Source organism: Lottia gigantea (genome assembly GCF_000327385.1).
Source record: "Lottia gigantea unplaced genomic scaffold LOTGIsca_1, whole genome shotgun sequence".
NCBI classification, from domain to species: Eukaryota; Metazoa; Mollusca; class Gastropoda; family Lottiidae; genus Lottia; species Lottia gigantea.
This window is the reverse complement of record NW_008706746.1, coordinates 3,926,597-3,943,100: the sequence shown is the minus strand read 5'-3', so window position 1 is coordinate 3,943,100 and position 16,504 is coordinate 3,926,597. Positions and strand designations below refer to the sequence as shown.

The following is a 16,504-nucleotide window of genomic DNA, read 5'->3' as shown; positions in this document are numbered from 1 at the left end:
CTGTTCGGACTAATAATCAAGATGGCGACTCGAAAGCAACGTGCACCTGTGCAATATGTTCAAATTGATGCCCTGGTAATTATATTCTTTATTTAAATATCTTGTAGACATAACTGTCATTTTTTATCATAATCTATCGACCCGCATTTCTCTCTATACAATAACGATTCTGATAATAAGAAATTTCTAATTTCTCAGAAATACATGCTGATGAAAAATATTTGAAATTTCAATTTCCATTTATAATATGTATAGCATGTCTTGGTGAATTTTATGGATTATGATAGGAGCTAGTTGGAATGTCAAAGTAGTGATTTTGTCTTTTGTAGACTTGCAATCGCACGTCAAGTACTATCAATCATTCAATTATCCTTTTTTCACACAGATTATGATAATGTCACCCCTGTCTGCCGGTCTGTCCGTTGATCTGTAAATAAACTGTTTTTTATATGCTCACATGGGTCACCCATGGCCGTCTGTCCACAATACTCAAGAAGGCACAATTCTTGACTGACTTTGATGAAATTTGGCATGAGTGCTTGTTATTACCCAAGGATGAACGCTGATGAAAATCAGAAAAATCACAAAATTATTAGCATGAGTTATTGCCCTTTTTCTTGAAAACACATTCAATTTTAGCTTGTAAATGCTTTAGAAGGTTCAATTAATGACAGATTTGATGAAACTTTGTGTAAATGTTCATCACCCAAGAATGAAACCTATTTAAAATATCGAAAAAAATATTCAGTGTGAGTTATTGCCTTTGTTCTTGAAAACGCATTCAATTTTCGCTTGTAAACACTCTAAAAGGTTCAGTTATTGACAGACTTTAACGATGATCCCTATCAATATACAGAAAAATTGAAAAGTATTTATTTTGAGTTATTGCCCTTGTTCTTGAAACTCGTTCAATATTTAGCTCATCAACACTATACAAGGCCCAAATCTTGACAGATTTTTAATAAACTTGGTGATTTATTCACTACCGCCCCTAAAAGTATAGAAAAAAAATGTATGACTGAAGGTTGAATATTTCATACTGGTGATTGGTACTGTACTGCCAAATATTTTTATTCAAAATCAAACCTGCCAGTGGGCATATATAACTTTGTATGGCAAGTTATCTTTAGTTTATGAACACAATAGACACTACAGATTTCCTCCAATTTAAATGGAATTTGATGTGATTATCTATAATAATGAGATCCTAGGAAAGTTCGAAGTTGACGATCTTGTTAATCCATTTATTTAAATCAGATCTGCCTAACCCATATATATTCAGAAAGATGGAATTGACTAAGCTTGTAATAGTTTGACATTGTGAAGATGAAGTGAATGGTGTTATATTCATAATGGTAATTCTGTAATCTTTTAGGTGGTATTAAAATTGATAAAGCATTGTCAAGAAGAAGGGGCTGGTGGAACAGATTTAGTTCAAGGTGTATTACTAGGTTTAGTTGTAGAGAACAGATTAGAAATAACCAATTGTTTTCCATTTCCCAGGCATAGTGAAGAACAAGAGGATTTCAATGAAGGTATTTGATTTTAATGGCATTTAACTAATTAGTTGTGGTACAATGTGTTCTGTAAGCTTACAGGCTTGAAAAAAAGAATGATGTCAGATGTAGGTATTCTGAGTACCGGTAGCTTTTTTATCAATAAATTATTTTCTGAATTACTAATTATATTTTTATTTATATGATTTTTTTACGTGGCAGAAAGAAATAATATTTCAATGCACCAATTTAGGTACATTATTTCTCTAGCTTCATCAAAAACGTTGAAATGCCACAAAATTATGAATTCTCTATTTAATTTCAGTCCAATATCAGATGGAAATGATGCGTAATTTACGCCATGTTAATATAGATCATTTACATGTTGGCTGGTATCAGAGTACTTTATTTGGTTCCTTTATAAACCGACCATTGATTGATTCTCAATTTAATTATCAAGACTCTATTGAAGAATCTGTTGTTCTTATTTATGGTGAGTACGGTATTCAATTTTAATTTGTAAATTGTCATTTCAGTTACGTAGAAAATTTTCTAATAAATTGAGAATAGAGATTTCGGCATAGCAGTGCCATTCCTTATTAAGATTTAATGAGGAATTTGAATAATATAGATAAAATGCAGGTAACAGTATGTTTTGTTTTGCATTTCAGAACTCAATAGTTACAATAATGTGATTTGTCAAATTTCAGATCCCCTAAAGACAACACAAGGGTTTTTATCTGTGAAAGCTTACCGATTGACACCAGCTATGATGAAATTTCACAGTGAAAATGACTTTTCAACCGAGAACATAACCAAACATGGTATGACATTTGATAAAATGTTTGAAGAAATTCCAGTAGTAACCAAAAATTCTCATCTTGGAAATTCGTTATTATGTAATTTAGAAGAGGAAGAACAGGAGGCTGATAAATATAATTTCTTGGATCTGGCAACAAGGTAGGGTGTTATTACTTATGTATTATTGCCCTTATACCTTTGACTTCTAGTCATTATCTCCTTGTTTTTAGTAATCATCTAAAAAATGATCCAAAAAGTCAAAAAAAGGGTTAATTCTTCAAGCAAGAGACAATTTTTAAATCCCTAACCAATTAATAATGTCGCTGCTCTCTGCAGATTCTCAACTTGGCAACCATAGTATCACAACTTGTTAGATCAAGGTTATTGAAATATGTCCGGTTGAGAAAAAAATAAATCAACAGCCCTGATCATAACCTTCATGAAGACAATTTAATAGTTGTAGTCTTCAAAGAAGGTAAAGTCTATTACATATCTTCCACACAGGACTTCTGACTTATTTCTGTCTCTATGTTTTTAAAACCAGCTCAATGTTACAGAAGAATTTAAGACAATTGATGGAATGTGTTGATGCTACCACAATGGATATTAATAAATATATAAATTGTCAACGACAAATCATGAGACAACAACAGGCAAAGCAACAGCATATTCAGAAAAGGGTCAGTACGTAATTCTCAGTAAGATTTGCATCATTGCACAATGTAAGGTACAGCCCATCTTCATTAGCTCACTGAGTTTTAAAAAAAGTTGCAGGTCTTTATTAGTGTAAATTCTGGGGTTCATTTATGGTTAAACCTTATGGCCCCTGCTTAGCACATTAATTTTGTCTTTTTGTTTATAGTCAGTGCTTATGTAGTTTATGTTGAAACAACATTTCAATCAATGCCATTGCTTTTTTACAGCAACAAGATAACGCCTTGAGGACTCAGAGAGGAGAGCCACCATTACCAGAGGAAGACCTAAATAAATTATTTAAACCTATACCATCACCACCAAGATTAGAATGTTTATTATTTTCTGGACAGATAGATAACTATTGTCAACAAATATCCAGTTTCGCTACCCAAAGTCTTGGTAAATTATTCATGGCAGAGAGTTTACAGAATGAAGGACCTTCAACTTAATGTAAAATAATCAAAACCATAAATGATGTTAGTTAAGGAAATAAATCTTCAATATATATATGTTTAGTGTTGAATAATATTTGATATGGGTTAAATGGGTCTTATAGGATCGCAATTACTTATGTTGAAACGTCTAATCCACAAGTTGCTATCAGGTGTAGAAAGAGAAACAAAATATTTTAGCCCGTTTCTTTATTTAGAAATCAAGTAATTGAAATAAAGACTTATATTCTATATTAAATGTTGAATTCATTGTACAATTTGTTAAGTATATCAATATCAGAGCATTTCCACTGCAAATTGTCCAGACTTTGGCAAAGTTGTATTATCTCCTAACATGCAGATCAAAATTTGATCTTGTTAATTTGACACAGCTTTATGGAATATGTTGACATGGAAAGAAATAGAATGTTACAATCAAAAACACTTTTTCAGTTTGATCTTGTACAAAAAACAAGTTAGATTAGAATATATATTTTATTTTCTTGAATGAACTACTGTATATTTAACAAAATAGATGTTCACATAATCTGGAGATGGAATCTAGGACTTGTCAAAAGAGTTGCACAGAAATTACAGGATCATCAAAATGTGTATCACAGTCACAAATCTGGATTAAGTTTCTCTATTAACCAAAATTTCAAACTACTCTATGCCTTTTGTTTTTTTGACTAAAATAACATTGGATTTGCCACCATATTTCAAATTATTATACTCTGATCACAAAGAAAATAAACTTGAAAGAATCCTTTAAATTATGTGGAATGGCAGTTGTATGAAACAAAATTATTAAAAGCTACATAAAAACCATAAACAATAATCTTGCATCCAAACCATGAAGCATCACACACATATTAAGAAAAATATGGCTCAATGTGAACCATTTTCCAGTCGTTTTTGAATAGTGTATTCTCTTTCATACTGTCCACTAACAGAAGTCTTCTGGCACAGTAAATTCCTATATGACCATAAATTTTGTATTCAACAAAAGCTCCAATTATTGCTTAATTTAATTTACCATTAGATTACTGTTCAGACAGACAACGGTTTTCATTTCAATGAAATAAACATCAAAGTATGAAGTTTGGAAATCACTACTAATTTTGATTGATTTATTACTGAATGACAGATAAACTTGACAACTGTTGGTAGACAGTAACTCTCGCAAACCATGGACACAGGAAGTTTTTCAGATGTTTTACACCTAACACGAGCTAAATATTTATGTACAAGTATAAATATTTTTATTAATAATACCCAGAAAATTGTCACTGCTGTTGCCCACTACCATTTGAATCTGAAAGAGTAATATTCATCAATTATCTAAAACAAGTCTTTTAAGTTCAGTTATATACTACCTCATGTCTAATTATAGTGCTTTGAGGTAGATTAAAAATATTATCACAACTTCACTGCAATTGGTGACAAAGCAATCAAAATTCAAAAGCAGACAATACACAACTAACCTGGGGTAGGGTTTGCAGGATTGCTTCCCTGTTCACTTATTTGCTGTCGTAATTCAGCTACTAATTCAGGATTTTGTTGCTGCATTTGACTTGCCAGCTGTTGTCCTCTATATTTATAAACAACATTGTTGATTAAATGACATTACAAAAATACCACGTCTCAAGATTTGATAAGATATTAAGGGAAATGTGGTTTTAAATGTACTTCTGCTACATTCAAATAAGTTAACTTCCCAGCAATTCTGCTGAATCTAACAAAGTGCATCCAGATAGAAAGCACACATTTAAAATACTTACGCCTGTAATAAAGGATTGAGACCACCAGAAGCCATATCACCTTGACTACCAGATAATACACTACTCATCCTGCAACAGATATATAACAGTGAGTATTACAGACAGTATATTGGAAAGCTGTAGGGAACTATATGTCCACTACTCATAATAAAAAAAACTTGCGATTGTTGCAAAGGGAACTTTTACTACATACTACCTCCTGTGCTCCCTGTTGTATTATGATAACTTAGATAACAAGTTTGTATTTCCCGCTGTATGGCGTCATCACTATGGACACATGATTATGATCAAGCTCTTTCGAAAGGCTTGCCGAATGGCCTACTGTCTGTAAATGTATCACTGATATTAAACCATTTAAACTATTGCTTACATTCTATATTATGAATAAATAACATAATAAAACACTCCCCACATCCGTACAGTTTGATGTTGGTCATCAAATCACCAATTTATATTTATCATAATAAATGCTAATCATACAGAATTTTGTCCACTTCTTGAAATCAGTGGCATAGGAGGTAGTAATCATTTAGGCCACACCATGGATAATTTTCTAATCTAGGAAGCTGGAGAATACATCAAGTGGTTTTGGAAGTGAAAATAGAATAAATTTTATGGTCTGAGGAGGGACCATGGCAGTTTATCTTCCAAAGTATCTAAGTCTACTTACATTTGTTGCATTTGTGGATTGGACATAAACTGTGAAGCCTACATTATTCAAAAAAAAATTTATTAGATACAATCCAAAAAAAATAAGTACTTCTTTTGACAGTAACTTTAGAACAGTTTACAGACATTAACACAAAGTTAATGCAATGCATACATTAATAGAAAGTTAATGCAATGCATGTCTTAAAAATCGGTGGCTTAATGGCGTTTCTTGTTTATGTTATCAGTTAAATATGGTTTGGAACTTGTTCAAGGTTTGACACGCACCATTGGCAGTGATTGGCAGTGTTAGTAAAGCATAGGAAGTAGGTGTTACAAAAACTTATGCATGCCAAAATTTTAAGAATTCTCTTTGGGACATGGAACGCACTCCCATACTCTTCACACATTCCTTAGAATAGTTTACAAGGATGTTTAAAGGTATACTACCTCTTAAAATGACCCAAAAAATTGAAATTATTAAACTTTGTTCATCAGTGGACTTAAATGGTATCAAAACTATATGACAGAATTCCCCTACAATCCAATAAATTGATATATTGTCTTGTACAGAGATTGTATTCTTTAGTCATGGCACCTGGTAATTCCAACTGATGAATATATACACATGTTGACCAAGTTGAGATTTTTGTGTCCATTCTGAGGTAGTATTCTTTTAATCATTGGAATGTGTGTGACACTGTGATACAAAGTACAAAAGAAGATCTGTTACCTACCATACTCATTAAGGCTGGATTATTTAACATCCCTGCCAAATCAATTCCACCAGGACCTGCTGCAAACCCAGCCTAATACAGATAAAATATAACATTTCATACACAGCACAGAGTCTTGGCATGACATTTGGAAACCACTTGAAGATATTGCTTTACCAACTGATAATGCTCAATTTCCCCTTCCTACTTGCTTATCATTCTAATCTCTCCATTTGTTTGGCAGATTTAGATGTGCATTTGAATGAGATGTTCACATAAAAGTTCTGAATACATTTGTAGCATCTATTTTCTATAACAATTTAACACACTAGCATTAAAACAATTACTTACATTTGCAGCTGCTTCCCTTAGTTTTTGCTCTGATATTTCTAAGTTGTTAAGGTAGCTTTGATTATCAGGGTCTAGTTCTAAAGCTTTTCTATAGCATTCACGAGCACTTTCATGATCATTTAAAGCTGTATAAGCAATTCTGAAAAGAAACTTTGTCTGGTTATTTGACAGAAAAAAGGGCCTGAGACATATTAAAATATATTTTGAAATCTTTAGGGTAATTTGCATGAAGCATGCATCTGACGTAGCTTCTTCAAAAACCATGGTCATTGTCCAAGAGTAAAGATGAAACAATAAGCTTGCAAATTTGTAGGTATGAAAGGAATAAAACTGAAATAAATCAGTCAAACAAAATGAAAACTTACCCCATTCTTCCATAAGCTTTACTATAATTACAGTCTATTGATAGGGCTCTATTACAATCTTCTATAGCTTGTTGATGTTTATTTAACTTGCTATATGATGCTGCTCTACAATATTAAGGCCAAAAATTTTCACACCCTTGCCTTCAGAGCAGCATTCAGAAAAATATTACTGATAATATTCTTGTTAACCCTTATAAAATCAACTGTGCTCAATAAGGACTTGGTAACAAGAGCTTGAACTGACTATGTGAGATGAGTTTCGTAGTATTAAATATTCTCATTGATTTTTCAATCTTTCACAGTGAGTTACTTCGCTCAAAAACTCATTCAGTTTAACTATTGAAAATTTAACCTTCATTTAGAAACTGTTGGTCTTCCATGACTAAGAAAGTAAAACTTACCTATTACAAAAATACACTGCATTTTTACTGTCTAATTTGACAGCTTTACTGTAACATTCCAGAGCATCTGAAAATTTCTCACTTTTCATAAAATCATTTCCTACAAAGGATATTTCAAAATTATACTAAAAATACTAAATAAAATCTAGTGAAAAGATTACTCTGCCCTGCTAGTAAAATCTTCATCTAAAATAAACATTGTGGAATTACAGTTTTTCACCTAAAAAGTTTCAATGGACTATGGCCATAAGAGTTTGGAATGGAGACAGTACTCTCACCTTTATTTTTATACTGTTCAGCTTCTGCTTTTTCACTATCAGTAGCTTCATGTAAGGATAAACTGGAAAAATCTGAATCAGGCTGTCAATAGAATCAAATGGAGTTAAAGGCCATGGTTTGCAATTTTCAGTTGATCTTTTCAATATATGGCAGTCTCAAGAAAGGACGAGTTATCATCAAACTTTCAAATTTTGGATAAAATTGGACACACATAGATTTGAAGCTTCAAATTTCTATGACTATTACTGATTAATTTAATTCAAAAATTCCTGTTTCTGAAACCAAGGTATGATTGGTTAAAAATAATGGTGCACCTCTTAAAAACACCATAAAGGAGTATCGTTGAAATTCATGCCATGCTATGCTTATGTATTCATAAGTATCTGTACTCTACATACAATGACCACAAATATTGGGAATTCCACTCACCTCATTACTTAACTGAGAATTAAAAATATCAAGTAAATTTCTCTGAACTTGATATTTAGCCACTGTCTCAGGATTACTCATATCAAGTTTAAAAGAAGATTCTAAACACTGAATAGCAACTGAAATAAAGTCAAATAAAGTCAATAAAATCTGACATAGTGTCAGATACAATGCATAAAGTTATGTCATGCCTATGATTCAAACTAAGCCCCTAACACTTTCCTTCAGTAAGGTCCATATTTCAAGCATGGCTGTGACCACTTAAACTTTACTAGTTTGAATATATACATGTAGTAGCATTGCTGGACTTACCCTCTAAACTCTCTACTGCATCATCATCTAATGTTCCAGTCATGGTTTGTTCTTTTAGAAATTGTAAAATTGAAAATACCAATTTGTTAATATCTGCCATTTTCTGGCCCTAGCAGTTTTAAAGTCTAAAGAAAGAACATAAAGTGAATCATAATACCCGTACCATCAAAAATATAGTGTGTTACCACAAACAAACAGAAAAGTAATCATGAAAATTTAAATTGCATTCCATATATCTTTCGAACCACAGTTAGTTATATAAAATTAGATACCACGTATTGAAAATTATCACAATTACTTATTGTATAAACACAGTAAAAAGTTTTTAGAATTTTGACCATTATATGCTTGACAGACAAACAAGCAATGATGTAAGCTTACCGATGCTACAAGAATACCACTGCATTGCTAAAAATACACATATATCTACACGTCAATAATTCCAATTTTACTTTAGGAGAAAAAATCTCTACATTTTCACACTTTACAAAATTTAAGAAGAGGGATTCCATGATAGTTATGTCATATCCGACAAGATTTGTGCCCCATCCAGGACCAAATCTATTTTTTCAACAAGGGTGGTTGTATTGGTCTTTCGAAATTTGGCTAGGACAAAACAAAAATATTTCTAGACAATTATTCCCACCTCCCCTAATTCCATTATTTTGTTGCATGCGGTAAAATCCAGGAATAGTACCAGTATATCATAGAGTTGTGTTCTAATCAAAGTAATTGAAAAATAAGTTATTGAACACTGTAAATTAATAGTAGATAGAAGGTTTACGTTCAGTTTCACATTCTTGTATTTTGGCTTTGTAAACATTATTATAAAATAATATATCATTCAATCATTCAGAGAAGTGAAATAGTCGCTATTTATTGTTCCCATCATGTACAAAAAGTTTCGATAAAGAATATTTCCACATACCAGCCCTATTGGAAAATGGCATGGTCTAAAAACTACTATTAGCCTAAAAGGAAATTATGTCACACTAGCGTCACACTAGCGTCACACTACGGAAATTCCTCAATTAGTAAAGAAGCACAATTTTAGGAAGCGTAAGAGTGAAAATGTAGAACTTTTGGTCTCCAAAAGATGAAGTTGGGATTAGTGACGTGTGGATTTATGTACGTTTTTAGCAACACAATGGCATTCTTTCATCATTGTCTTTTGTCTGTGAAGAATTTAATGATCAAAATTCAAAAAACTTTTTATTGTGTTTATACATGTACAATAGCTGGACATTCCCTGTTTCTGAGACAAAGATACCGGGCCTATTGATCAGATCGATCAGAAAAGGATCGAAAGAAAGGGTGAAAGGTGTATGGTAACGAATGTGCAGTTAAAATATGCTCCCACACACTGCCCTTGTCAGATGTCAAGCTTTTGAAGCATGAATTTTGATTATATTCCTGATGACGGTGTGATCAAGAACCACATTGAAACGTTGGAAGTAATAAATATTCCAGAAGTATATCCATATAATTGTCTTATTTATTATCTATAACTTGTGCTTCTAATATGCCACTAAAGGAATATGAATTTTGATTGTTTGTAAATTAACAAATCAGTTTGACAAAAAGTCACAGCATGGTAAATCATTAGTACCCAACCTGGTAGAATACTAGCGACGGTTTACTCTATGCAGAACTTTTCGGACTACCCTATGAATGAATTTCATGTTGAGACTGTCACTGCAGACCTGATAACAAAAAAGCCTAGCACTATTTAGTATTACTGACATATCAAGGTCACTGACATATACTCGCGGCAAATCTTTGATGGCCTCTCAGATTACAAACTGCAGACTTAGCCTATACAATACCTTCAAAATAAGATACAAAGACAGGTAGAGTTTTGATTCAACAAACGTGATGACTGCTCGTTCCGGTTTTAGACTGTTCAGTCCTGTATCTTTTAGGAAGTCAATAAAATCAATCGGGTCACTCGGAACAAGTTTGATCATCTAACAAACTGAATCCTGGAGTAATATTTTATAACGATTTGTTTATAAAATTGATTTAAACAAACCATTTACGATATCATTGGCCCATGTGTACCTGAAAGGCAAAATGTGTCTTCGTATGTCAATGTAAATGAATCGTTTTATTAGAATTTGGGTCTCGGGTCAACACGATCAGAAAATGACGACTTCCGGTCAGCAGGTGCGCGAACGTTCGTCTAATGAATATCATCATTACTCTCTTCCGATGTTCATCGATCTCTATTTTCACACAAGAAAACTGATTTCATTTCATGGTCGCCCAAATTTGGGAGTGATTGGGATTAAATCTTTGTGTTTTGCAAGTTTGTTTGGTACTATTCGGTGCATGGGCGCCTCCTCGTCCCAAGATATGCCCCCTCCCGTTATAATCCAACCTAAAGGTCCCCACAAAGCTTCAGTAAGTGCACTCTCCTTCTCTTAGTCTTAGTAGGCATAGCCTAATATTAAATTTATGAGAGATAATGCTAAGACAAGAATGATATACGCTACTTAATTACTCTTCTGAATACTGCTTCAAATGGTTTTATATATTGTTATGAAATGAAGGTTGGTTCATCTATGATGGTTATAAGTGTGTATAGGCCAAGCCAAGTGCATAAAAAATGCATTATTATTACAGTGGTGTAACCTATTTTCGTGCATATAAGGATTAAACACTGAATTTCATCAAAGTTGTAAAAACAGGATTTTTTTTTTATGTCTTAGATGTTTCCGCAAATATTCTACAAAATAATCAAAATTGGTTTGTTTCGAAGTTCTTTATGAATCCCTCACTTTGACTCATATTTCATGCGTAACCAACTCGACAACGACGGCAGAATGCGTCATCTATTATCGTGTACAATGTTTGATCTATAAATAAGTCGAGAAAAACATGTTGTATGGATACTCAGTGGTATAATTAACTTCTCTTAGTATTTACCTTTAATATCAATTCATTATAACTAGTGACAATTCCTTGAAAGAACAATAATTTTAAAAAAAATAGTGATTGACAAAATAAGATTAGTAAATAAACGTAAGAATAATTTATTGCTAAAAGTCATTGAAACAACATAAGAATACATCCCACATTCTGTTCCATAGAATTTTTCTTCTGACAGCTTTGTTATTTTAAGGAAATTCGGCCGATAAAAAATTGTGACTGAAATCCGCCATTTTGTGTTTGTCAAATTAGACATAGATACATTTTACCTTGTTGAAACTACTTTGGATTCATTCTACTAGCAAAAAAACCATGTTTATCAAAACATGCAAATGCAGAGGTCACAAGAGGTCGCACATGAAAATTATTAATCATTTCCGGAGAAGCACGAAATTGGGTTACCTGACTGTATATTCATGCTACGTGATTGGGTCTGATCTTTGAAAAGACTTACTATTCTAAGTTGCATTATTTAGGCTATCCCAATCCAAATTTATCTATTTTATCATTTGAATTGATATATGAAAAAGATTTTGCGAGTCAAACATACCAAATGTATATGGTCTTATAGACTATAGATGAATTGCGTCACATAATTGGTTGAATCAAATGACTTAAGATTTCAAGGTTATACTCAATGAATAATGAGGCTATAGCAAACAAAGTGTTGAATTTGTGTTTTTATTACATTTCAGCTTATATTTCTTCATGGACTTGGTGATACTGGGTAAATAAATTGCCTTGTTAATTGTTAAAAATGGTTGCTTTTATAGCACATAATGTTGCAAAAGAAGGATACATGCATTTGCACAGCCCTTACCTACGTTCTGGATAATCCCTTTTGCAAACTTTTTTATTTTGACAAATCTCTTCGTCATGAAGTTTTTCAGATATTCCATAGAAAAGGAAGACATTGACAATTCTTTTAGATTTGTTCTAGACTTTCTAAAATTTTGATTTTCTTTTTAATATGATTGAAAATAGCCATATTTTATTTGATATAGAAATATGACATTTATTTGCTTGTCCCTGGTTTAACTAAAAAATTTTTCAGAAATGGTTGGTCTGATGTCTTGGCATCATTAGACTTGAAAAATTTAAAGATAATTTGCCCTACAGCGTAAGTTTTAGTTTACCACAAAATTGCTGTATTAGTGTTCTTTGAGACACCTTTTCAGATCACAAGAAAAAAAACATGTACATATTAAAATGGAAACGATCATTAATTCAACAGAATAACTGAAATGGTCACTCAAAGGTTTGCTATTGTTAAGGATGTTAGGATGTATTTTAAGGATGTTTGACATGTTGCATGTTTAGCTATACTGATAAACTGTACTTCTAGATCATAGATAAGATGATTTCTCTTTTTATCAGTCATCTCATCTTACTGCTAAAAGAATCATGACCCATGTTATATCATGCGTGAGAAATTCTGTTATTTTGTAAATTTAATTTGATGCTCAGAAAGTATGCCACATGGCTTCTTTTTCGAAAGACAAGAATATGTGCACTATTTTGATCAGTTCAAATTTTGTTTTCAGTCCTATAAGACCAGTGTCACTGAATGCTGGAATGCCAATGCCTGCATGGTAAGTTGGGAATCGAACTGTCAATTTTTGTCTATTTGATATAATCAATAGCTGTGACTGTATGCTCTTTACAATATAAACATATATATGGAACTGACTTTGTACATGATGATTTTTAACTGATAATGTTTAGTGGTACATATGCTGTTGTGGTATTATGTTGCTTTAGTGCAATAATTCAATCATCAGCAGTATAGAATGTTTTCTATCTATGGCAGGTTTGATATTAAAGGATTGTCTCCTGATAGCCCAGAAGATGAAGATGGTATCAAACAAGCTTCAGCAAAATGTGAGTTCATCAAATATTTTGGTCAAAGTTGTAAAAAGTATGTGATTGCATAAGTATTAATATAACTGCACAAACAAGAAATGATGACCCTGTTTCTCAACTTGTTACCTCCCTTGCAATATGTTCCCACAGTATGATTAATATCTGATTTAGGTTTATATATAGGTTTCTGATTCACATTAAAATAGTATCCTTCCGAACCTGGAGATTCAGAGTTTATCCAGACATAGGTTAAGATAATACCTTCGGATTTTTCAACTTTCTGTAAATGAAATGAATGGAGTTTCTGCAGCGTGTGGACTAGTGCAGACAGTCCCCCTTTCTGTGAAGCACCCTGGAGAGACTGGTGTCTTTTTGTATGACTGAAATAAATAAACCAAGGTCTTCAGTATGTGTATTTTCCCGGCAATTAACAGGAATATGCTTATACCTCTGCTGGTAAAATTCGTCTCATTGTTCCATGTATAATGTTGCTGGTCTTCATTATCTCCACCAATTTGAGTAAAATAAGTGAATGCCTTTACTATGTCTTTTTAATTTCAGTATTAGCAATGGTAACAGAGGAAGAAAAGTCTGGAATTCCCTCAGAGCGTATTGCAGTTGGTGGTTTTTCTCAGGGGGGAGCAGTTGCTCTGCACACAGCTTACAGTACAAACAGACCTTTAGGTGCTTTACTTATATTCAGTGCATGGATGCCACTTTATAAGAAAATGGTAGCAGCGGTAAGTTGGAATAAATTGTAACTCAAAATGCTTTAAAATTAAGAAAGAATTTGTGCTATAGTTCTGTAAGGTACATATCATATTCAAGTCCATGAAACATTTCCATGAACGAGAGGAATAAATTATTCAATTATTCAATAGCTTACAGAAATTACTTAAAACGAGTATTTTGTACTATATATTACTTAACCAGATACAGCGAATTTATGTTAAAGGGATTGTAGAGATTTCTAGACTTTTATGTGTATCGGAGACACCTTGACTTTTGGGACATTCCAATTCTTCATCTGATGCCTGTGGTTCCTGCGATTTCAGAAAGAGTTAACCTGAGTTGATGTTACCAACCTACATCAGTGTCCCGATACACATAAAAAGGCTAGAAAACCTCTTTACAATCCCTTTAAAGCGGATTTGAAGGAAGATATTGTCAAAAATAAGTGAAGTAGCTCACAAAAAAGAGATGAAATGAAATATTAAGAGTAAAGCCATGTCATTTACTCATATGCAGTGTAAAGCATCTTTTAATGGGCCAGTCGAATGTCAAGATGATAAAACTGAACTTGACCATCTCAACAAATAGAGGTACGAAGAAATATAGAGTAGTAAAAAAAATCATTGAAACTTTGAAGATAAAGTGCTACATTTTATCTAGTTACTCGATATTGAGATACCTATCTTATCATAGTCCATAAATTGTGATATGCATCATATACATGTAGTGACATGATAGACAAACTATGCACAGGTCATTGAAGCCAACACATATATTCATTTTTATACGCTCACATCTCTTTATATTGTCTTGTCGACACCCCCATCCGTCCGTCTGTCCGTCAACATTTGCTTGTAAACGCTCTAAAATCTAGATTTTTTGATGGAATCAAATTCGGTATGTGTATACATATTCATAAAACGAAGATCAAGTTAAAATTTGAGCTATTTCTACCGTTAGAAGCAGAGTTATTGCCCTTGCCCCAAAATCTTGAATATGCTATTACTCTCTTAGTTTTCAACCGATTTTGATGAAACTTAAAATGTATGTTTCGTTTTTACCATCCGCATGCCGTGAAGGGCGTATATGGCTGTGGTTCACTATCTTAACTTCTAGTGTTTGTTATTTTAGAATGAACAAAACAATAAAAATACACCAATATTGCAATGTCATGGTACAAATGATCCGGTTGTACCTGTGAAATGGGGACAGATGACCAGCCAATATATAGCATCATTTTCTACCAAACATCAGTTTAAAACTTATCCTATGATGCATAGCTCACATCCTCAGGTATGTCTTATTATCCTAGATTCATAATTGATTTTGAAGAAATTTATTAACATGTTACAAAAAATTGGTTTACACCAATCAGAACTATACCTCCTCAGACTCATGTTTTAATTTGTTTGCAAGGAGCTCTTTTTTGACTCATTTGTTCCTGAAGTAGCTGAGCTAGCTTAAGTTTACACCATCCCTTTTCAAGATTGGAAATAAAGTTAGTATGGCATTAATTGCCCTTGAAGTAAATTGAATTGTTAGCTTTAGCAGACCACCAAATTTTAATCGCAAAAAAGTACTGCATCATCCCTCTAAGGGTAGGTAATGGTGTAAAAACATGTAGGCATAAGAATATACTTAACTGTCTTATCTAACCCCTTCCTCTAAAATTTACTCACATATTCCTTTTCTTTCAGGAATTAGCAGATGCCCGATCATTCCTTCAAGAAAGTATATTAAAAGACATTTAGTTAATTAAGAGACATGTTTTAATATATTGTATATAAAATATAATCTGTTTGAACTCACATGTTAGATAATGTTTATTTATATGCCATCTTTCAGATTATTGCAGCAAATTGATCAATATTTGTTAAAGGGGCAGTATGCAAATTTTTTATTATTAAATACATCGTAGACTATATCTGAAAGTATTTTTGGTATATGCTTTTTACATCAAAATATATCGTCTTAACCAATCTTGATTTTTTTGAAAGGGTTAATGAAAAGCAATTTGTACTAATTATTAATTAACCAGTTTGACCTAGTTTTGGTGATGGGTCACGTAAATACTCAATATTTTTAGTAATATAAAAAGCATAAAAAATTAAGGGTAGAATTTTTTTAGTTAAAGTTTAGTTATGTTAAGGGACTAGTTCTCTAGATTTTTATGTATAGTGTTCATTATTTTGAGCTCAAAATAATTTTGTTCTACATAAAAATGTTAATGCCCCTTTAAAGATCATTTTCTAGAACAATGTCACCTTGGTGT

General features: G+C 32.4%; 2 protein-coding genes across 2 annotated transcripts; both read left to right on the top strand.

Moving 5' to 3' along the window:
• Nucleotides 1–6: 6 nt before the first annotated feature.
• On the top strand, nt 7–7,295 carry LOTGIDRAFT_181127 (hypothetical protein). Its single transcript, XM_009045604.1, has 11 exons — nt 7–75; nt 1,376–1,535; nt 1,822–1,989; nt 2,207–2,456; nt 2,842–2,977; nt 3,221–4,739; nt 5,206–5,274; nt 5,876–5,913; nt 6,591–6,662; nt 6,921–7,059; nt 7,286–7,295. The coding sequence occupies exons 1-6, from the start codon at nt 22–24 to the stop codon at nt 3,440–3,442; spliced, it is 990 nt and encodes a 329-aa protein (XP_009043852.1). The 5' UTR covers nt 7–21; the 3' UTR covers nt 3,443–4,739; nt 5,206–5,274; nt 5,876–5,913; nt 6,591–6,662; nt 6,921–7,059; nt 7,286–7,295.
• A 3,585-nt stretch (nt 7,296–10,880) lies between these two features.
• On the top strand, nt 10,881–16,504 carry LOTGIDRAFT_152136 (hypothetical protein). Its single transcript, XM_009045603.1, has 8 exons — nt 10,881–11,109; nt 12,333–12,364; nt 12,692–12,757; nt 13,182–13,229; nt 13,448–13,518; nt 14,062–14,240; nt 15,364–15,525; nt 15,930–16,504. The coding sequence occupies exons 1-8, from the start codon at nt 11,062–11,064 to the stop codon at nt 15,981–15,983; spliced, it is 660 nt and encodes a 219-aa protein (XP_009043851.1). The 5' UTR covers nt 10,881–11,061; the 3' UTR covers nt 15,984–16,504.